This window comes from Sorex araneus, chromosome 5 (assembly GCF_027595985.1).
Source record: "Sorex araneus isolate mSorAra2 chromosome 5, mSorAra2.pri, whole genome shotgun sequence".
NCBI lineage: Eukaryota > Metazoa > Chordata > Mammalia > Eulipotyphla > Soricidae > Sorex > Sorex araneus.
Window position 1 is genome coordinate 30,092,305 of NC_073306.1, and position 22,682 is coordinate 30,114,986.

The 22,682-nt window shown below is 57.4% G+C and overlaps 3 protein-coding genes across 6 annotated transcripts in view; 1 reads left to right on the forward strand and 2 right to left on the reverse strand.

Moving 5' to 3' along the window:
• The window catches only part of ARMH1 (armadillo like helical domain containing 1), a 36,401-nt gene extending 35,839 nt beyond the window's left edge, over positions 1-562 (reverse strand). The window contains exon 1 of the mRNA XM_004621585.2: positions 386-562. The gene's annotated coding sequence lies outside the window, so the exon portion shown is untranslated. The remainder of the gene's footprint in view (positions 1-385) is intronic.
• Positions 562-17,621, forward strand: TMEM53 (transmembrane protein 53). Of its 2 annotated transcripts, XM_004621586.2 has the most exons (3): positions 562-772; positions 11,720-11,841; positions 16,266-17,621. In XM_004621586.2, exons 1-3 carry the CDS (start codon positions 712-714, stop codon positions 16,956-16,958), a joined length of 876 nt encoding a protein of 291 aa, XP_004621643.2. In that variant the 5' UTR covers positions 562-711; the 3' UTR covers positions 16,959-17,621. The 2 variants fall into 2 exon arrangements, with proteins under 2 accessions (XP_004621643.2, XP_054994383.1); XM_055138408.1 differs by lacking the exon at positions 11,720-11,841 and having other exon boundaries at positions 639-772.
• Positions 17,622-18,882: 1,261 nt separating this feature from the next.
• The window catches only part of RNF220 (ring finger protein 220), a 233,026-nt gene continuing 229,226 nt past the window's right edge, over positions 18,883-22,682 (reverse strand). For all 3 annotated transcript variants that reach the window (XM_004621576.2, XM_004621575.2, XM_055138404.1), the window contains 3 exons: positions 20,668-20,776; positions 20,490-20,564; positions 18,883-19,797 (listed from right to left, as the gene is read on the reverse strand). In XM_004621576.2, coding sequence (XP_004621633.2) covers positions 19,726-19,797; positions 20,490-20,564; positions 20,668-20,776 — 256 coding nt within the window. In that variant the 3' untranslated portion in view covers positions 18,883-19,725. The remainder of the gene's footprint in view (positions 19,798-20,489; positions 20,565-20,667; positions 20,777-22,682) is intronic.

The following is a 22,682-nucleotide window of genomic DNA, read 5'->3' on the forward strand; positions in this document are numbered from 1 at the left end:
GCCGCACACAAGGCAAACGCCCTACCCGCTGTCCTATCGCTCCAGCCCTAGCAAATATTTGTTATAAGTGAGATAAAAGAAGTTGTACTCCCAGCCCCGTTATGTTCTCCGGCACTCTCTGAAGCCTTCCCTCAAAGACACCATCCATCATCCTCGCCTCTCAACCATTTCACCGTAACTGCCTCGGCAGAGGGTAGGCCCGCAAGTGGCCCCTAAGCCGTTTTGTACGGCTTTGTACCTCCAGCTCTCAGAGTTGCAGCTGGTGGAGGACGGAAGAGACAGCTAGATGATGTATGTGAGAGTACTGCCGGGGATGAGACACAATTTAGATGGAAGACCCCGCCCCAGTCCCCCATTTCCAGAATACAGCAACGCCCCCTCTTACCTACACAGGAGGGTGGGGACTCTTTCTGACTGGCGTTTCCACTGACCAATAGATGATCTGGATAAAGAGAGCCAGCCAATAGATGACGGCCAAGGCTCAAGCGGGGCGGGGTTGGTTGCTAGGGCCGAGCTAGTCGGGTGCCGCGGGAGACTCGGACAGACTCGCTGGTTGCTAGGGCGGGAAGTCGGAGAGCGCGACTCGGGGATTGGGTAGCTTCGAGGGAGGTGGGCGGTGATTGGGCGGTGCCGGGAGGCCCCCGGTCTGCGGCGAGGGCGCGCGAGCTCGAGTTCCGGTGCGAGGCCTGCGCTGAGGGCCTGCGCTTCATCATGGCCTCGGCTGAGCTGGACTACACCATCGAGATCCCGGATCAGCCCTGCGGGAGTCAGGGTATGGAACACGGGCTGGGACCCGGCGCGGGGAGGGGCCCTAACGAGACTGGGGCGCGAGCGCAACTGAGGCTCCGCCCCTCTCGCGACCCGCCTCCTCCCTTTAGGGTCCCACAGGTCCGGGCTCATAAGCCCCGCCCCATGTAACCCCCGCCCCTAGGAAGCCCCGCCCCATAAGTCCGCCCCGATAAGCCCCGCCCCAAGGTGACCTTCCTCCCTCCCCACCCCACTCCCCGCGGTGTCCGAGCCCCGCCCCCGCCTGCGCCCTCTGCTAGGTTAGGGCCCTTTTCTGTCTGTCTTTAAAGTCAGAGTTCTTGGGGCTGCAGGCTGTTGAGGGCGGGATTCCTCCTGATTCCTTTGGGATCCAGCTTTCTACCTTGGGCTCTTCCTAATGGTTGAGGCAAGGGGCTCCATTCACTGTATTCCCGGGCCTTGCAGAAACTTGCCTCAGATCCCATATCTCGTCCCTCTGTCCACTCACTTTGGTAGTGGAGAGGGGAACTCTAATACTAATAATACTAAAACTAATCTGACTAATCTGACTTCTCCCGTTTGTATGACCCGGCGGTCCAGTTTCCTCCCCTGCAGAGTGTAGGTGCCTGGTGGTAACCGGCCCCGCGGGGTTGTTAGTTGCACAACTCAAGATAGTTTGTCTTTGCACTGTTGTTGGTCGAAGTGGTTCTGTGATTTGCAGTAGCACTGTAGCACTGTCGTCCATTTTTTCATCGATTTGCTCAAGCGGGCACCAGTAATGTCTCCATTGTGAGACTTGTTGTTACTGTTTTTGGCATATCGAATATGCCACGGGTAGCTTGCCAGGCTCTGCCATGCCGGTGGGATACTCTTGGTAGCTTGCAGGGCTCTCTGAGAGGGATGGAGGAATCGAACCTGGGTTGGCTGCGTGCAAGGCAAACGCCCTACCCTCTGTGCTATCATGATGGTGCCCCGAGCACAGAATCTTAACAACGGCACCCCTCACCCGAGATAGATAATCATAGGGACCCGGGACAGTGTCTGGCATTCAGTGGAGCTTGATGATGAGCATTACTTCCCTGCTTTGTTACCCCTGGGTAACAGTCACGGGAGGTGAATGGCAGGTCCCACAGAGTTAGCACCCTGCAGAGCAGACTTGGGTCCTGGGCAGTGTGAGGAGGTTTGGGGATCCGGAGACTGGGAATTATGGTGGTGGAAGTAGCTGCCAGCCTGAGCCTAGCAGGGCTCTTGCCTGCGATCCTGTTTCACCTTCACGCCTCCAGTCTCCGGCCTCTTCTTTGCTACCATCCTGATGCGGAGGCTTGATCTTATCATGCCTTCACATAAAACCCTCCAGTGGCTCCTTATTGCCCTCAGGATAAATCAAGTCCTGATTCCTTCTATGATGTTCAAAGGCCATCGTAATTTAGCAGTCACCTGCTTATCTGTTTGATTACTATGTCCTTCTACTGTTCAGGTTTTATGTTCTGGCAACCCCAAATGGCCCGTGATTGTCCACCCACCCCTTGCTTCTCTGCCTTTGCTCCTGCTGCTTCTTGTCTGGGATGTCCTTGCTCCCCACTCCTTCCTCCCTGTCCAGTGCATCACTTTCCCAGACCAGCTGTATTTCCGGAGAGGTGCATCTGTTGCCTTAGGTTTTTTTTCTTTTTGCTTTTTGGGTCACACCTGGCAATGCACAGGAGTCATTCCTGGCTCATGCACTCAGAGGCGGTGCATCTGAGGCGGTGCTCCAGGGACCATATGGGATGCTGGGATTTGAACCCGGGTCGGCCTCGTGCAAGGCAAATGCCCTACCTGCTGTGCTATCACTCCAGCCCCTGCCTTAGGTTTCTTGGACTTACAGATGTCAAATAGTTTTTTGAGAAGTTTTTGAAAATATTACCGCCCCATGAGTAAGCCTGAATATTAGAACTTTCAGCTGCTGGGGGCTGGTGTCACCTTTCTCCCAGCCAGGAGGGCAGATGAATATTCTTGTAGTCCAGCTGGGCAGCCGAAGGTCTTGGTTTGTGTTTCACCCCCACCTCGTGCTGGTCCTCTGACTTTGGCAGTTACTGAGCCTTTCTGAGCCGTTTCCTGCCCTGTAGTATGGGAGCAAGAGGCAGACCCCGCCTCATGGGACTGTCAGGGCTAAGGGAGAGGCGGGATGTGTGTGCCAGGGGCTATCTGCCTGCGGGCTCTGCTCATGGCTCCAAGAGGCTGGAAGAAATGTCAGGGGGACCCTTTTGTCTCTAGCCTCAGACCCCAACAGAATGCTTCCAGCCTTCCTGGCCTGTTGCGGGCCACTGGGATTCTTAGGAAGCGCTTCCCTCTCTTGAGCCCCAGCATGTCCTTGGCTCATTCCTGCTTTCACTTCAGCGTTAGCTGTGTCCTGGCTGTGGATCTGCTGCCAGTGCTGTAGAAGTGACTGACGCACATGCTCCCTTTGGGCAAGGGTGAGGGTTTCACAGCCGTGTTACTAGTTGCAGGGTCAGAGGGCCTTGCTGAGTACAGCACAAAGCGAGGCAATCTTTTTCTTTTTTTCTTTTTTTGCTTTTTGGGTCACACCCAGCAATGCTCAGGGGTTACTCCTGGCTTTGCACTCAGGAATTACTCCTGGCAGTGCTTGGGGGACCATATGGGATGCCGGGGATCGAACCCAGGTCGGCCGCGTGCAAGGCAAACGCCCTACCCACTGTGCTATCATTCCAGCCCCGAGGCAATCTTTTTCTAAGAGGACAGTTTCACGCCTTTCTCCAATCATTCTTGAAGGAATAAGGTGTTCTTCCTCTGATGTGGCTCTCCTTGCGGTCACTCCTCTGGACTGACCTTCGTTCGTCACACCCTTCCCTAATTAGTGCATATCCCACTTGAGCTGGACTGGAGGGTATAGGACCCCTCAGAAGGAGGTAACAGCATGCTCATCCCCTGGACGCGTTTGCTTTCCATCTGGAAGTTCCCTTTCAGTTTGATACAGCTTCGGGCACCCTGCTCTCTGTTTAGCAATAACTGACTAGTGGTGGGGGTGTACGTAGGGCATCCAACTTCTTTGCTTCCTGGGCTTGCTTCTGTGCATTTGAGCCTCAGCACCAGAGCCCAACCCTGCTGGGAGTTGACCGAGAGGGGAGCAGCTGAGACTGGCATGTCAGTGAGCTGGAGACAGCTGTAGGTCAGGGGGTCATTCAGGGCCCAGCTGGCCAGGCCCCGTCCCTCCTGCTGGGATTTTTGCTGGCCGGTATCTGGGGCTGCTCATGCCAGGGGTAATCTGCCTGGTCTTTGTTTGAAACCAGGCCCTTGTTCTCAACTTTGCCTGCTCTCTGCCCCTCCCCACCTGTCCCACCCCACCCCCCAACTTCTCTGGCCAGTGAGTTCCTCCCTGAGGAAGGTGCTCCCTGGCAAGGATGAGGCGTCCAGTAGAGTGGGTCTCTTGGCAGCATGGGGACCTGAGCCAAAGCTGCCCCTCCTCCCAGCCAGAGAGAGGTCAGCCACGCCCTGGCCTCCACTGGCCAGAGAAGGCCCGCATACAGGCACCCGGCTGCCCTCACAGTCAGGAACCGGATCAGAAATAAGTGATAGAATTTACAGGCTGGGCAAAAGGTACAGAGAAGGCCTGCCAGGGGTCACAGAGAGGGGAAGGGATGATTTATTGTGAGTCTGCTCTTCTGGCAGGGGTCAGGAAATGTAGACTCGGGACTTGAGAGATAGGACAGAGAGCAGGGCACGTGGCTGAACAGGGTTCGATCCCCGGCCCCCCCTCTCCCTTGAGCACCAAGCCAGGAGTGTAGCTGGATGGGGCCCAAAAACTATGTAGACTCAGGGCTGGGGAGATGAGTCAAAGGGCATAGGACATAGCTAGCATGCACGAGGGCCCAGATTTTCTCCATGGCACCTCATGGACCCCTGAGCACTGCTGGGAGGCTCACTGGTACCCAGGCCACAATCTGGAATGGTACGTGCTCCTGGAAGCTCAGAGACCCAGAGTGGATCTGAGCTTCTGGGGGGCTGACAGGCAGCTGGTGGGTCCTGGCCTGCAGTGGGGGCTGCTTTCCTAAGCAGGGAATGAGATGAAAAAAAGCCATCCCAAAGGCCCCGGCAAGGTGCACTGAGATTTCAGCTTCCTCTGGTCTGTGGGGACCCCAGAGATGCTTTTTCTAAAAGAAACAGAGGTAGGGCCAGAGCCATAGTACAGTGAGCAGGGCACTTGCCTTGCACGTGGCACACCTGGGTTGTTTTTTTGTTTTGTTTTGTTTTTGGGTCACACCTGGAGATGCACAGGGGTTACTCCTGGCTCATGCACTCAGGAATTACTCCTGGCGGTGCTCGGGGGACCATATGGGATGCTGGGATTTGAACCCGGGTCGGCCGCGTGCATGGCAAACGCCCTACCCGCTGTGCTATTGCTCCAGCCCCACCCACCTGGGTTTGATCCCTGGCACCATATATATGATTCCCCCAAGCCCGCCAGGAGTGATCCCTGAGCACAGAGCCAGGAGCAAGTGCTGGGCACTTTCCGGTGCGACCCCAAAAACCAAAAACAACAGGAAAAGAAACAGAGGGCTTTCCTTTATTTTATTTTTGGCTCAGTGATGCTCAGGGTTTACTGCTGGCCCTGCTTGGGGATCACTCTGGGCAGGCCAGCTGCGTTCAGGGCCGGCACCCTACCCTCGGTGCGGTCTCTCTGGCCCCCTTTCTTCTATTTCAATCATGATTTCTTTCACGTGTGAACAAAAATGATGGTGGGTCAGAGGCGCCAGGAAGCACTAATCCGAGGGAGCCCTGTCAGCTGGTTTTGCATTGGAGGGACAGACTGGGGGTGGAGTGAGGGACATGAAGTAGCTGGCCCTGAGTTACGCCAGGTAACTGGGGAACCCCAGTTTCAATTTATGTGCCTTTTTTCAGTCACCCTGGGGCAGGGCACTGGTTACATTTCTGGGCCACAGTTGAGGGGTCCGTGAAAGGATTTTTATAACAGCAAAAAATTGGAAACAATATCACGTCCACTAAGGGGAAATTTGCCCATTAGGGAAGGTTCGCCATAAATTATGGAATATTCCGGAGCTGCTCTGCAGCCCCTAGAAAGAATGGTGTGGAAATATAGAAACTGACAGGGGGAGATGTTCACAATATATTGCTAAATGGAAGCAGATTACAAAACAGCGTGATGCCAATTTTATTAGAGATTCTTTCCTCCATTTCTGCAGCAAGCATGCATTCCTTGTGAAGTAATAATAATAACCTCAATTTATTGAACTTTTTTGGTACCTTGCTGAGCCCTCCGCTGTCATTATCTTATTTAATTCTGTGTATTATTAGCCCCAGTTCCAAGATAAGGAACTTGATTTCATTCATTGCTATTCTTGGCAGAGCCAGAGATTTAAACCCAGATATGGTTTTATATCGTATGTCCCCTCTGAGAGCTATACTACTCACCTATATTGTGATTTCAAAAAGTTAAAATAATAATAATAATTTGGTTTAAATATAGAATAGTGGGATTCCAGTGTTTCTGGGGAATAGAGGACCTTGGAGGTCCTTTTTTGACTCTGCAGTTTGAAGAGAAAATATTGGCTGGGGAGGTAGCTCAGTGGACAGAGCCTATCATTTGTATACAAGGGACCTGGGTTTGATCCCTGGTACCGCATAGAGCCCTGAGCATGCTGGGAGCTGTCCACCCGCACTGAGCTAAGAACAGCCCCTGAACACTGCTGGGGGGGGGCGTGGCCTAAAAACTGAGATTAAGTAAAACGAAAAGAAAATATACTTTGGTTCCATCTGGCAGAAGAGTCCGAGTTGGGCTCGCCTTGCCTGCAGCAAGAGCCGGTGTGATCCGTGGCACCACACAGGATCCCCTGAGCACCATGTGGAATGATCCCTGATCACAGAGTCGGGAGGAAGCGCAGAGACAGCGGGTCCGGCTCCAACTCCCCCTGCTCCAGCCGGCCGCCAGCAGTGTCGGTGCTGGAAAGAACCCCAGGCCCTGCTGGGCTTCAGGCACCCGGACCCCCTTGACTTCTCAGAGGCTTTGATTCTGCTGACACCATCCCTGGTTTTTTAAAAGAGAACGTTTTAAGTGATACATATTGATTTTAGGAAATGGGTTAAAATAATGAAAAAGAAATAGCTAATCCTGGAAATAATTGCTACTCATTTTTTTGCTGCTTATATGTATATGTTTTTCTGTTATACATACATACTGCTTTTAAGCTTGTTTTTTCACTTAGTGTAGTACTATTCATTTATTAAATAATAGCCTTATTAAGAGCTAACTCGCATACCATAAAATGTACCCTTCTAGAATGGGCAGTTCACTGCTTTTTAGTGCATTCACAGAATTGTGCAAGCCTCGCCACTGTCTAATTCCAGGACATCCTCACTACCTCACACAGAAATCCTCTTCCGTTTGTCATTTCCCCATCCATTCACCTCGGCTCCCGCCACTGCCAGTCTGCTTCTGCCAGTGGATTTGCCTACTGTGGCCCACTGCACATAAACCCAAAAAAGCAAAAAAAAAACAAAAACAAAAACAAAAACCTTTAAAAAGGGGCTGGAGTGATAGCACAGCGGGTAGGGCATTTGCCTTACACACAGCCGACCCGGGTTCAATTCCCAGCATCCCATATGGTCCCCCGAGCACTGCCAGGAGTAATTCCTGAGTGCAGAGCCAGAGTCAGGAGTGACCCCTGTGCATCACCGGGTGTGACCCAAAAAGAAAACAAACAAACAAAAAAGTCAGTCTCGCAGTCGGTGGTCTTCTGGGACTGCCTTTCCCACCGAGCATCTGCTCTCAAGGTTCGTCTTGTTGTGACACGTGCCCCTTCTCCATCCCTTCTCATCATAACGGAATTCTGCTGCATGGACGTGCCCTGCTTCCCTCCCGGCAGGCGTGCTGCTGTGAGCATCGCCGTACCGGTCTGCGTGGATGTAGGGCGTCGTTTCTCTGGCGTAGATCCTCAGAGAGTGCTGGGACAGTGTGCTTAGTGCTTGGAGGCCCCGGCAAAGTCGCTGTCTCTTCCCCGGTTCTCGCCAGCAGTGTGTGAGGGCGCTGATCTCTCCACTGCTCAGCGGCTCTTGTTACCTGACTTTTCAATACTATTCCAAGTGGCATCTCACTATGAGTTTGATTTTATTTTTTCGCCTGATGGCTGTGATGTTGGGCATCTTTACGCCTCCGAACTGGCCATTTTTATATCTTCTTTGGAGAAATGTCTGTTCATATCCCTTGCTTTAAAAATTGTTGTTTTTTTTGGGGGGGTGTGGGGATGGGGGCGGGGATGGGTGATGTATTTGGATCACCTGGTGCTGCTCAGGGGTTACTCCTGGTCCTGTGCTCAGAGGTCATTCCTGGTGGTGCTTGGGGGACCGTGGGGTGAGGGGGGGGTGGAACTAGCATTAGCTGTAGCCCCTGTACTCTCTCTCTGGCACCAACATTTGGTTGTCTTGTTGTTGTTGAATTGTACAAGTTTTTTTTAAAAAAATCTTAGATAGAAATCCTTTAATATCTTTGACAAATATGTGACTGATGTGACTGACAGTTTTTTTTTTTCTCTCATCCTGTGGGTTGTTCCCTTTTGGGTCACATCTGCAGTGCTTGGGGCTCATTCCTCTTGGTACTTGGGGGACCACGCTGTACTAGGGATCCAGCTTGGGCCATCTACATGTGTGCTGCCTCCCTTCCATCTGTCTGTCCATCCTTCCTTCAGCTCTCCCCTCCCCTCCCCTCCCCTCCCCTCCCCTCCCCTTTCTTCCCTCCCTCCTTCCCTCCCTCCCTTCCTTCCTTCCTTCCTTCCTTCCTTCCTTCCTTCCTTCCTTCCTTCCTTCCTTCCTTCCTTCCTTCCTTCCTTCCTTCCTTCCTTCCTTCCTTCCTTCCTTCCTTCCTTCCCATTTGAAGTACAAAGCTTTAAATTTTGATGAAGTTCTACTCATTATTTAATTTTTTAAAATTTTTGCTTTTTGGGTCACACCTGGTGATGCATATGGGTCACTCCTGGCTCTGCACTCAGGAATTACTCCTGGCAGTGCTCAGAGGACCATATGGGATGCTGGGAATTGAACCCGGGTCGGCCGCGTGCAAGGCAAACACCCTACCCGCTGTGCTATAGCTCCTGCCCCTATTTAATTTCTTTTCTTTTCCCCTTTGGTCACATCTGAAAACACATGGCTTAATTCAGGATTACAAAGATTACTGTTTTCTTCAAGCATTTTGTAGTTTCAGCTTTTACATTTCCGTCTATAAGATTTGTTTTTTTTTACGGGGAGGGTTGAGCCACACCCAGTGCTGGCTCTGTGCTCAAGGGTCACTCCTGGCAGTGCTTGGAAGGACCACACATGGGGCCAAGGATTGAGCTGATAGAGGCCGTGGGCAAGGTGGTGTTGGACCCTTGACACCTTTACTATCTTTCTGGCCCTGTGATCTGCTTTCTTAGAACTGAAATTACTGAGTCAAAGACTAGACAGTTTCGAGGGGCCGGAGAGATAGTACAACTGGTAAAGTGCTTGCCTTGCATGGACCCAAACTTGGTTTGATCTCTGGCATCTGAGATGGGTACCCAAGCACCGCCCAGAGTAATTCCTGAATGCAGAGCCAGGAATTAGCCCTGAGCAGTGGAGGGGAGAAGAGGGAGAGGGAGAAGGAGGAGAGAGGGAGGGGCGGGGGAGGGGGAGGAAGAGACCGGGAGACCGGGAGGTATTTGCAGGGCAAGCCCGCCCATGCCAGTTCCCTCTCTCGGGACACTGAGGCGAGGCTCTGATGCGGGCATTGTGGCTGAGGTTCTCTTCATGGAGAGACAGTCCCGGTGAGGACGTTCTTCCTTGACTGGCTGTGCCAGAGCAAAATGAAGTTACAGTTTGGGGCTGGAGCGGTAGTACAGCTGGGTAGAGTGGCTGGCAAAGGCTCAGTCCCCGGCAATTCCAGGTCGGCCCCCAGCACCACCAGGAGTGACCCCTGAGTGCAGAGCTAGGAGCAGGCCCTGAGCATTACTGGCTGTGGCCCCAAACCCAACCCAACCAACACCAGAAAGGATCTTCCTCCCTGGCAGGAGCAGGGGCCGGCGGGGATTCACCCCTCCACCCTGGGGGCCACCTTCTCTGTGATTTGGCCCCTCTGCTGGCGTATTGTGGTGGCAGGTGGGAGGTGGCGGACGGGGTGGGGGCTTGGGGACTCGGGAAACTGAGACTCAGAAAGCCCGCCTGCCTGCTGGCGTGGGACTTGGAGATTCAGGACAGATGCGAGGGGCCGTGCCTGGTCCCGGGACTGCTGAGAGCGTGGCTCCCCCCTCTGCCCCCCAAGGCGTCCTGAGAAGGGTCGCTCAGCAGGAGTGCCGCAGAGGCTGAGCACTGCACGTAGGACCCTGGGGGTGCGGGCAGTTAATCTCCGCAGGCAGCCTCCCCCCTGCCGGAGAGCAGGCGCACTGAACTTTTCAATCACATTAATTTCCACAGGAAATTGTGGTCTTCCTTTTGTGCAAAGGTTAGTGATTTATATTTACCACCCTCGTAACCAGCCTCGGGATTTACTGTTGCCAGGCCCCCAGCAGCACCCGTAAATCCCGGGGTGGCAGCCAAGCACTCCCAGTGGTTTGATCTTTGGCAGGGCGGGCGCAGCCCTTCCGGGAGGGCCTAGTGCTCCCCGGGGGGTGCTCGGGTGCTTGTGAATGAGCGAGGTCTGACCCCTCAGGTTGTGGGGAGCCTCTTCGGAAGCCCCCGTGGCCGAGGCCAGAGCCCAAGGGGGAGAGCTTTAGTGGGTGCCAGGGGGCTTTCCCCCCGAATGTCCTAATGGTCTCCTCTGATGTTTGGGGGGGTCCAAGCCCAGTCTCGGCATTACTGGAGTGACAAGGCTGGCGGGGGGGCTGGCAGGGACCCTCTGAGTCCATTGGGTCACCCAGGCCTCAGACACTGTCACCTGCAGTCTGAGCTCCCAGCCCTCAGCTTGGCTCTCATTTTATCTGTTATTATTTTATTTTGGGTTTTTTGGGGGGGCCTCAGGAAGTGGTACTCAGGGACTACCCCCGATGTTGCTCAGGGGACCCTCTGCGGTGTCGGGGATGGAAATATGGTTAGCCACAGGCAACACAAGCTCCTTATCCCCCTGAACTCTCTCAGGCCCCGCCGTGGTTATAGGTGAGAGCAACCCGGTGTGAGTGCTGACAGCCCACCCACTCCAGACTTGGCTTGCAGACGGTCACTTGTCATTTCTGTGTGTTGCACAAGATTCTTTTCTTTTGATTTTTGAAACAACACCCAAAAACCACTGAAGAAATTTCCCGCTCTCGGCTAGAGCACAACGGGTTGGGCACTTGCCAGGCAAGTGCCCCATCCAGGTTTGCTTCCTGGCACCCGATATGGTGCCTCAGGCTCCAGAAGGAGTGATCCCTGGGTGTGGAGCCAGGGGTAAACCCCGAGCAGAGCCGGGGGCAGCCCGCCTAAGCAAGGCAAAAAGTGTCAGCTCGCGGGTTAGATGGGGTGGGGGTGGGGGTCAGGGGTGGGCAGGAGCTGGTTGGATTTGGTCCAAGGCTTGTTGTTTGCTGCCCTGGGATTGGTCTACCTGGACTGTGCCTTTGAGTCACTGAAGAAAAGGGATTTCTTTTCTTTTCCTTTTTTTTTTTTTTTTTTTTGCTTTTCGGGTCACACCCAGTAATGCACAGGGATTACTCCTGGCTCTGCACTAAGGAATTACTCCTGGCGGTGCTCGGGAGACCATATGGGATGCTGGGGATCAAACACAGGTCAGCCGCATGCAAGGCAAACACCCTACCCACTGTGCTATTGCTCCGGCCCAGAACAGGGATTTCCCAGTACCCCACAGTGCTCCCGAGAGCCCCAGAGCCCAGAGAGGGAAGGACCAAAAGGAGCAGCCTGGGGGAAGGGGGGCAGATGCGTGGCTAGGTGCAGTCAACAGGTGGGATTGGCCAGGCCCCTCCACCCCGCATCCCAGCTTGCTGCTGACAGCCCCCCCAAACCGCTCCCCGTGTCTGTGTTTCAGAGAATGGGCCTAACCAAGGCGGGAAGGAAGCCGGGACCCGGCAGCCTTTGGTGATTCTCTTGGGCTGGGGAGGCTGCACGGACAAGAACCTTGCCAAGTACAGCACCATCTACCACAAAAGGGTGAGTACTGCAGCAGGCGGCCCCCGGGTCCCAAGGCCTTGGACTGAGCAGCAGGGGGCAGGCCTGGGGAAGGCTGAGAAGAATGGCCTATGCCAAGGACAAGTGCTCCCGAGCCTTCAGCAGTTTAGAAAGCCTGTCCTTTTCTGCCCCCTGACCTCCGTACACAGCTTTTGGCCCGGAGCCCTTTCCTGATGGAGTGAGCCCGGATCTCGAGGGGCAGTTGGCCGAAAACTGCGTCTCTGGGCACCCCCAGGCCTTTCTGCACTTCGGGAAAATGAGACTCAGGCTGGAGGTTTCCTTGCTTCTTCCTAGGCTGCTCAAGAGTGGGGTGTAGAAGGGGCTGGAGTGACAGTACAGTGGTTAGGGCACTTGCCTTGTACGCGGCTGACCCCCGTTCAATCTCCGGCACCCTCTGTGGTCCCTGAGCACTGCCAGGAGAAGCCCCTGAGCATTGCCGAGTATGGTCCAAAAAGCAAAAAAAAAAAAAAATTAAAGAAAAAAAAAAGAGTGGGTATAGAGGCTGTGGTCCCTGGAGAGCCCCTTTGGAGGGGCTGGGAGTTTTGGGGCCCCCCTCATGTTGTTGGCCCCTCCAGACCAGAGCTCCCACAGGAGACAGTGGTGTCCGCCACCGGCTGGAAGCCGGCCCTGAGAGCTCTGAGACAGTGGCGGCCTGCGGTAGCACCTGCCCTCACCTGCCTCCACTGACCCTTGTCTGCCTAGTGACCGAGGTGTGTGTGAGCTTGGGGAACCCCCACTCATGTCCCTCTGAGGCCTCCTCCCCACCCACACAGCTGTCCTACCCCCGCCTTTCCGAGGTGCTCCACCTCTTCTGTTGTGTTTGCTTTCTGCGGTGACCAGGATGGGACCCAGGGTCAGACTTGCAAGGCCAGTGCTCGGCTGGGAGCCACGGTCCCGCCCCAGGTGGTTGCACCCTGCAGAGATTTTCAGCTACACTGAGTTCCACTCGCTGCTGTGTGTAATGCCTGCTGGCGTGGCGGCTCCATTACACTCAGATTCTCATGGCAGGTGGAGGAAGAGGCATGTGTGGCGGGGAGGAAAGGGCAGTGTCCATGGGTCTGGAGGGCCCCCAGGGAACCTAGGAGCGGGTGTGAGGTTAGGTGGTTGTTCCCCAGGGTGCCTCCCTGCAGAGTGGTGGGGCACGGAGGAGCACAGTGGGCAGGAGTTGGTGCCATGGGCACAGGGAGAGGTTGGGTCAAGGAACTTTTTTTTTGTTTTTTTGCTTTTTGGGTCACACCCTTCGATGCACAGGGGTTACTCCTGGCTCTGCATTCAGGAATTATCCTGGTGCTGCTCAGGGGAGGGGATGCTGGGAATCGAACCCGGATCAGCCTCGTGCCAGGCAAACGCCCTGCCCGCTGTGCTATAGCTCCAGCCCCAAGTCAAGGAACTGCTTTGGCATGGATGGCAGAGCAGTTGGTATAGGCAGGGGTGGGGCAGATTTCTGGCTCGAGGTGGGGGCTGCTTCTGAGACAGTGACACACCAGAAGACGAGGGTGGAGGAGTGGGGGGAGGGGCTAGGGGGTACTGTCTGGGGAATGGGTGGGGGACAAGGGCAAGTGGGACAGAGCTCTGAGGAGGCCAGATTTGAAGGGGCAGAAGGTGAGGCAAGTGTGGTGAGGAAAGGAGGGGGCAGCACTGGGCATCAGGCAGAGTGGACCTGGGACTTCCTGGAGTGGGGCCACCGTAGAGGAGAGGAAAGGGACAGGGAGGAGAGGGAGAGGTGGGGAGGAGGGGGAGAGAGGCAGGCAGAGGAAGGGCAGGGAGGATGGGGAGGGAGTCAGAAGAAGGGATTGGAGAGGAGTGAGGACCAGGGGCGGGGAGTAGTGGGCCGGGAGGCAGCTGGGCAGTGGCTGGCTTTGTCAGGAAGGGGCGCCCCTTACCCTCCGGGCAGGACAGGGCAGCGAGGGAGACATTTATTTCCGTCTCAGATCCCTGATATGTTGTCGTGGAGTGGGACATAGCACCATGTGCTGGCCTAGAGATGGCGCTCCTGAGCTGCTGCTCTCCTGGGGCCGTCCTCGCCGGGCCTCCACGTGCCATTTCAGAGCCTGGTTTTCAGTCTCGGGCCTCCACATTGCCATGTTCATGAGTAAACGTTCGTCTTGTGGAGTTTCACCTCCCGAGTCTCCCCTTCAGGACGTGCTTCCCCGGACAGGCCACGCTGTGGGTGGGTTGCTTTGTTCCGGAAGCAGCCCCTCTTCTCCTGGTACTGGCCCACTGCCGGGCGCAGGTGACCTGAGCGTCTACCAGGAGTGTGATCCTGAGGCTGTCGGGGGATGCAGGAGCGGGTCTGGCGGGGGTCCTGACTTGGGGCTGACTTGCTAAGAGCAGGGCAGTCGGAGGCTGGAGTCCGTGGAAACGGCGAGGTGGAGAGGGGAGAATCAAAGTTGGTCTAGGGGGTGAAGAGGAGGCAGGAGAGAGAACTCTGGAAAGGCAGAGGTGTGGCGCAATGGCTCGAGCATGTGCCCCATGTGAGAAGCCCTGGGTTCGATCCCCAGCGTGGGCAAAAGGAAAAACCAGATGCTGTGAGCTTGGTCTGAGTAGGATTGTGGAGAGAGGAAGAGACAAGTGCTTAAGAGTGGGAGGCAGGTGTCACGGAGCAGGGCCTGGGGGGAGACTTGAGTGTGAGCAGATAAATCAAGACCCAGGCCCCCAACCCAGGGGCTCCTCAGAGTATCCGGCTGGGAGGTGGCGATGGAGGGGCCTGTCAGAGACCTCAAGGTGAGCCCAGAGCTGTGGGTGCTGGGAGGCCTGGCGTGTGCACTCCTCACAGGAACATGGGGCATTCTCGGGGTGAGCCATGTGCGTGTACAGGCGATGGCGCCAGAGGGCACAGCTCTGGTCTGCAGCATTGACACACATTCATAGAGCTTGCTGAGGGGGAGTGAAGAGTGTGTGCATCCATGTGTGTACATGTGTGCATGCATGTGCATGTATGTACGTGTGCATGTGTGCACGCGTGCCTGTGTGCATGTGCATGCATGCGTGCGCCTGAAGGAGTGCAGCATGCTGGTGCATACTCTCCAGTGGTGTGGGTGCTGGGGGCCGGGTTGCTGTGCTTCTTAGGGCCCGTAGGTGTCGTCCGAGCGAGTGGGGGTGGTGTGTGTTGGCACGTGTTTCATCTGAGGTGGTGTGGGGGTGCTTGTATTTGTGGGCCATGCAGGTCAGGGGGTCGGGGAGGACATTTCCCACGCCCTGGGGAGTTAGAGCATGTGTAGAGGCTGCAGAGCTTGGGGCCCAGGGGCCACCAGTTGTCCCTCTCCAGCATCCTGGGAGGGGCGCTGAGGTCTGCTGGGGCTTTGGTGCCAGCAGTGGCTGCAGGGTTGGGCAGGGGTGAGACAGGAGTCAAGAGAGTGGGTACAGCTGACCTGCCACTCCAGGGGCACCCAGGCGCTGGGCCCGGCCGCTTCCTTCCTGCCGCTCACAGGGAAAGTGCCCTTCATGCCAGGTGCTGCTCCGGGCACGGAGATGCATCTTTTCACAGTAGCTTCCTCCAGTGGTTCTTTCCAGCAGGCTCAGAGATGGAGACAACTGCTGTGTGTCTGTCTGCGCGGTGGGAGTCGACCCCACACCCAGCTCAGCGTTTCCCACACCCGGGGCTCTCCCTGCCTCTGAGGGCTCGGGGCCTGTTCCGGCCCATCTGGATGGGGATTGGCCTGGAGGCGGAGATGCAGTCAGCCTGGCTGCGGGGCTCGAGTCAGGGCCGGCTCTAGTTTCAGGACTGGACACTTGACACAGGCTGTGGTTTGCGTCAGTTGAGCCACACCCAAGTGTGAGCCACCAGTGGTACATGCCGGCAGCGACGTGCCGTTTACTGTATTTCAGGTTTTGGGCAAGGAGTGGCTGGATTTGAGTGCGGGTCTGAGGCCAGGGCTGGACTATATCAGGGCAGGAGGTGGCTGGACTCCATGCTGGCCTGGCTCAAGAGTGACCCCTGGTGGCCAAGGCTGGGGCTTACATGCTGTGTCTCACAAATTGGGTCTTTTAGGGGTCACTTCTTTGTGCCTGGAAGGTGGATACCGTACAGGGGAGAGTCACTCCGTGGAGTGTGGCAAGGCAGCAAGGCCTTAAACGTGCTGGAAGCTTCCAAGGTTGGGTGAGAGGAAGTGGACCCGAGTGAGGAGACTTCCTTTGGCCAGATGTCTCTGATTATGCCCCGGACCCAGCCCTCACCGACCATCACAGGCCAGGGGCACTGGGCCAGCCTGAACTGATTATTCCACCAACGGGCCTTGGGCACCTCCCCTCCAGAAGGCACCTGTGGCACCAGGAATGAACGGGCGCCCAGGCCCCAGCCTGACTCGCCTGACTCATGGTCCCGCGGGATTTGTAGTTGGGGGCCCTTAGCTTGCCCACCCCCCATCCCTCCCTGAGGACCCATCAGGCCTCTCTTCCCTCCCCAGGGCTGCATCGTGATCCGCTACACTGCCCCCTGGCACATGGTCTTCTTCTCCGAGCCCCTGGGCATCCCTTCGCTGCGTGTCTTGGCCCAGAAGCTCCTGGAGCTGCTCTTCGACCACGAGGTGGACCAGGAGCCGCTGCTCTTCCACGTCTTCAGCAACGCCGGCGTCATGCTGTACCGCCATGTGCTGGAGCTGCTGCACACCCGCCAGCGCTTCTGCCACTTGCGTGTGGTGGGCACCATTTTTGACAGCGGGCCCGGGGACAGCAACCTGGTGGGGGCGCTGCGGGCCCTGGCAGCCGTCCTGCAGCGCCGGCCGGCCGCGCTGCGCCTGCTGCTGCTGGGGGCCTTTGCCCTGGTGGCCGTCCTGTTCCACGTCCTGCTGGCTCCGCTCACCGCCCTCTTCTACACCCACTTCTACGACAGGCTCCTCAACGCCGCCTCCCGCTGGCCCGAGCTCTACCTCTACTCGCGGGCTGACCGGGTGGTCCTGGCCAAGGACGTGGAGCGCATGGTGGAGGCACGCCTGGCACACCGGGTCTGCGTGCGTTCCGTGGACTTCAAGTCGTCGGCCCACGTCAGCCACCTCCGAGACTTCCCCGCGCACTACACTAGCCTCTGCATCAACTTCATGCGCAGCTGCATCCACGGCGGGGGGCCTAGTCCGCCCCCCTCTCCTCAGCCCCAGGACTAAGTGCCCAGCCCCTCCCCATGACCAGCAGCCAGGCGGGGTCCCGTTCTGGTTCCCTCCAGCCCTTTAGAGCCTCGCGGTCCCTCTGTTCTGGGTGACTGTGGGGGTCAGAGGACCCCTGGCCCCTAGAGGGCAGCAGTGCCCGAGTATCTGTGGGGCTCTGCCCACCAACCAGGCTGTTGATTCCTGGGTATGTAAGGGGTTAATAGGTGGGGTGTTGGGGATGTGCCCAGGTGGGTCACTGGCTTGGGAACAAAGAGTGAGCTTCTTGGGCAGGTGCCCAAAGGTAGGGGTGATCCGCAGGAAAGCCCCCCAACAGGAAGTCCTTCCCCATGGACCCTCAGTGGGGATCCCTGAAGCTCTGCCCACCTGCCCACCAGTGCAGAGTCTGAGAAGCTAAAAGGGGAGCTGAGGAGGCAGAGCTGGGGCCAGCCCGGTGTCTTGCTGGAAACCAACCAATGGATGCAGGAGAATTGCCAGATGGGAGGAACGGTGGGGAGCAGAGAGCAGGAAGGTGGCAGTGTGCCCAGTAGGCATCCTGGGCACAGCATCAGGAGTCACGACTCCTGGTCTTCCTCAGGGAGGCTGCACGCACTTGGAGGCAGGAGAGGCGGCTTTGGTCACTTGCTGTCACACTTGGTATTCAATAAAATCAGATAGAGGCGCTTCCTGTGGTGACTGAGGGGCTCTGTGGGCAGGGTTGGGCTTCTAACGTGTGGAAGACAATGATGATGGCTGGCAGACTGCAAGGGTGCCACCCGGGATCCCCAGGACTGGTGGATCCTGTCTGCAAGGGCTCACATCACCTCCCCCATGCCCCTGTTCTGGTGTGGCTGTGACTGCACTCCCCGTCATGGCCAACAGGTGGCAGTGCTGCCTGGGCCATGAGGCAGCCCCAGGGTCTCCACGGCACAGTGGGCTTGGTGCCGCCTCTTAGGTTCGGGTGTCCTCCCAGAGAGGGCTCCCAGGTGGGAAGGAACTTGCGATGGGCCAGCAGTCCAAGGTAGGGAGAGGGAGAACTGGATGCCTGCAAGAGGCTGGGTGGCACCAGTTTGCCACGCTCTCCGCCATCACTGGAGCTGCCCTGCCTGGCAGGCTGCCAGCCTTCCCCAGGCCCCTGGTGTCAGGATAGTTGGTCTGGTCCCACCAAGCTGGGATGAGGTCTGAAGGGCCTTCTCTGGATTCCAGGCTCATCCTCAGTGCCCCCCCGCCCCAGGAGTTTCGAGATGTGTTGGGGTGGATTTATGAAGATGGAGGGTGTGTGAGGATGGAGCCAGGTGCCGGGGGTCACAGAGGCAAGCTGCGCCTTTCAGAGACTATTTCTGTGGCAGCTAAGGACTTCCCTGCAGCTCTGGGCACCTGCCCAGCACCCTGGATGCTGGTACGGGGGCCGTGGGTTGCCTTGTGGAGGCCAGTCTCATGGAGAGCATCTCCCCTCTGGTGCCAGCTGCCTAGATCCAGCCCCCTGACTTGTGGGCACACCTAGAATAACGGTCTTTGGGCCTCAGGCAGTGGCACAGCAAGCCACGGGTGCTCGAATGAACAGGTAAGTTGGAGAGTTGAGGGGCAGCATAGCTGGTTCTTGGCTCATTTCAGGGTACCTGAAAGGGACAGAGGCTCAAGGCTTGTGACTTCACCCAAGCCTGTGACGGCTCCTGCCCTGGACTGGGCACAGAGCTCACATCCCCTCCTTACCCCTAAGCTCTGACCTCTCCTGTGATTAATGAGCTGACGATTCTGCATCGATAAGGAATTAACCTGGAGCCCTACCCATCAATAGTGGGGAGTCCAGGCTCCCGGCCCCATCCCGCCCTGATGGCGTGTCCCAGGGCCCCTGAGCAGACTGTCCCCACGGTCACCCCCGCTCCCCTGCTTCACTGGCCGCCGCGTCATCCCGGCACCCCCTCACGTGCACACACACAGGCAGCGCTGTTGATACTGGTTTAATCCATGTCAAATGTAGTTTACAAAGGGAAAGGACAAGTACCTTTGTATAGAATATACAGACACAGCATCACACCACGGGGCTGCAGGGGGCGGGGAGACCACACTGACCCTGGAACAGCGGCTCGTCCCAGGAATGGTTCTTGGCAGGAGGCTGGCAGCCAGGGGCATCCTCGTCCAGCCCCATCTCAGCCCCTGCTCAGCTCGGTTCCCATTTCCTGCACCTCCCGCCTCCCCCGACTCCGTATAGAAGCCCCAGGAGCTAAGACTAAGGAGAGGATCATGTCCCTTGGGGCTCACGCCCCCTGTAGGGGAGAAGAAATATACACCACTGACCACGGAGCACACGGGAGAGGGGAGGGACACCACAGGAGGGGAGGGGCAGGCACCCCAGGTGGATGGGCCGAGCCCCCAGCCAGCCCTGGAGACCCTGCTTCCAGGTCTTCTTAAAAAAAAGAAGAAAATCGTACAAGCCGAGAGGAGGGGCGGGGCAGAGGGCCTGGTGCGGTCCCATTTATACACAACATTGTAAACATACACGGTCTATATTACATGTGCTTCAGTCTGGTGTCTGCATGTCGGTCTGTCAGTCTGTCTGTCTCGGGGCTGGGTGGCAGGACCCCCGCTCCGCCCGCCCCCTCTCCCTGCCCTCCCCCCAGAATAGAACCTGGAACACCTATGGTCCCCAATCTTGGGGAGCCAGCGGGTAGGGTCCGGCCTGGGGCCTGCGCGCTGGCTCGAGTCCTGTGTGTGTGTGCGTGTGTGTGCGTGTATGTACACGGGCGCCCTGTGAAGGTCTGTACAAAGGGAGGCCACGGCGGCCAGCTCACAAGTAGACTCTCCGCAGGTCTCCGGGCGCCGTGATGGTGTTGCACTGGGGGCAGAGCTTCTTGGCCCCCTGCGGGGAGAATGGGGAGGGGGCCTGGGTTACACACGGGCAGGGCGCCTGCACCTGCGGCCAGAGCCCCCGGCACTGTGAATAGGGGCCCGGGGCCCGCCAGCTTGGGAGCAGGCAGGCACGCTCCCGTGTTGGGGGGACGCCAGGATCAAACCGCCTGGCCAGCCCCACAGCGGGAGCCCCAGTAATGAGAACAAGGCTGGGTCCAGCTGTGGCTGCCTCGGCCCTAACGAGATTACACGCGGCCTTTGATCAGGACACAGAGCCCACGTCCGGGCCTTTTATTGCTGTCTCCGGGCGACATTTTAATGGCCAAATGGCCGCTCCCGAGCGAGGAACAGGGGCAAGAGCAGAAGGCGCTTAGTAATGGGGGGTGGGGAGAGGGAAGGGGAGGGGGAGGCCCGGTCCTGCTCACCCCCCACCCCCCGCCTCCTCCTGACCCAGGATCTCACCAGAGGGAGGGACACAGTGGGCCTCTGGGGTGGCAGTGAAGCCAGGAGGGGAGTAACTGGACAAACGCGGGTGCAGAGGGAGATGCAGGGTGCTGAGGGGGGGGGAGGGCCCTGGCTTCTGGCGGGGTTTTCTGCTTCTGTTTCCCTGTCGTCGCCCCCTCTGCCTCCCAAGCGGGCTCAAGCTAATTGTGGACCCAGGCAGCCCCCCCTCCAGCCCCCCACTCCCCCACGCCGCCTCACCAGGGTCCGCAGCCAGCACTCCTCACAGTGCACGTGCCAGCACTGGATGGACGTCAGGGGCATCGAGTAGGAGTCCTGGGGGGCAGGTGGGCCGAGAAGGGGGTCACTCAGAGGCTGCCCAGACAGCGCAGAGACCCTCTCCAACCCCCCCTGGACAGCCCCCACCCCGGCCTCTCACCATGCAGATGAGGCATTTGTAACGGTCCCCCCGGGAGAGCTGCCGTTCGAGTTCCCTGACCCGAGCCTTCAGGGCCTCAAACGTGGTCACAGCCGAATCCTCGGTGATTCTGTAGAGAGAACAGGGCGCGGCATAGCTGGGCAGGCAACTCCCTGGGATTCCAGAAGCACAAACAGCCCTGCCCCCATCTGCAAACGCCATATTCTAGGGCTAAATGCACCATCTCTGGTGCCTTCCTCACATGCTAGCCAGGAGCCACCCTACGACCATTCCCTTCCTGCCCCCCCAAATCTCTCCCACACTTTCCGCCTCTACCCGGATTCTCGTGACGCCCATGGGTCCTCTATTCCCCTTGGCTCCGCCCACTGTCCCAGCACCCATGCTTCTGCAGACCCAACCGTTTCTTCCTCCAACACGTCTCTGCTGAGCCCGGGATGAACTCGCCCAAGCCTCAGGTACAGCCGCGCTCCTCAGCAAACCTGGTTTCTCCCTGTGCACCTCACTTTCCACTCCTGCGTCATCCCCAACTCCTCAGCTTTCAGGCCCAAGTCCTCCTCCCCCCAGAAGCCTTCCAGCCCTCATGAAACTCTGGCTGCCAGCACCCACTTCCCCTTGGTGACAGTCCCCCGAGGGCCAGTTGCTTACTCCACCACAGTGACCACCACACCCGTCAGCCCTGTCCAGTGCAAGGGTTCATCTGTGGGAGGACTGTGGAGTGTGTGTGTGGGGGGGTGATGTGGGGGCTCCCCCCTGCACAGGCTTGGCTGCTGTCCAAGCCCCATTCCACAAGCTCCCTATAGCCCCAAAGCCTCTTGGGGCCACAGTGAACTGGGGGTGGCGACTCCGCTCCTGAGGCGAGTGAAAAGAAACCAGAGGAGCTCACAGAACACTTCCTGGAGGCAGGGCAAGACGGCGCTGGAGAAGGGCCACAGGGAATAACGATGACGAGAATACAAATAGCTCGAATTTATGAAGCACTTGGTAAATGCCAGCGACTGTACTGAGGGATTGATAATTATTATCTTATTTACACCTGACAGAAATCCCACAAGGTCTTCCTAATCGTCCCACTTTATAATATAAGTGAAGAAACGAAAGCACAGAAATGAATAGTGCGCTCAAGGTGGGAGCAGACGGGGAGACCCACTCTGGGATCAGCTGGGGCCTGTGTACCCCCCACTGCAGATGCAGCAGGGGACAGGCCCACAGACCCCTGCCACCCCCTCTGGCTGGAAGGACAGGAAACAGGAAGTGGCTGGGGGTGAGGGGAGCGGGGAGGGCTGGGATGCCAAGTCTGGAGGCGAAGAGGGGCCGGGCTGGAGTAACAGCTTGAAGTACTGTGGCAAGACGAGCTGCCAGTCTCGGGAGATGATCAGCTCAGGAAGCGTGAAGCCAAGTGGCACTGGGAGAACGGAGGTGGCCTTCCACAGGTGGCCTTCACTTTGCCCTCAGTCCTTTCCTAGGGCTCTGGCTACCACAGAAATGTGACTTCTTGCTGGCCGGCCGCCCTCATCCTTGCTGCAGAGCTGGGAACGGCTGGACCCGCCTGGGGCTGATTCCTGCGAACTCCACCCAATGTGCCAGCTCGGGGAGCCTGACACCCTGTCTCAGCGCAGCACGGCACAGCTGGCCGTCCCCTGGCACCCTGCCCAGTGCCTCAGACTGCTGGGGAAGTCCCGCAGAGGCCAGGACGCACGCCTCTCCCAGGCTGGCCAGGCCCTCTGCATTATCTCAAAGGTGGAAACTAAGGTCTGGAGTGGGAGCTACCCCGGAAAGCCGACTCGGGCCCTAAATGGGAACCAGAAACGGAAGAGTTTGAACGGCAAACAGGATGGGTACAGGAGACCATGAAGCGGTTTCGTGCCTGTTGCCAACTGAGAGCTTTAAGGCTGTATCAGTTTCTTGGGCACATCCAGGCCCTGCCCTCCTTGGGCACTTCTGCCTGTCTGCTTCCATAAAACACACCATCCTGGGGCTGGAGCGATAGCACAGCGGGTAGGGCGTTTGCCTTGCAC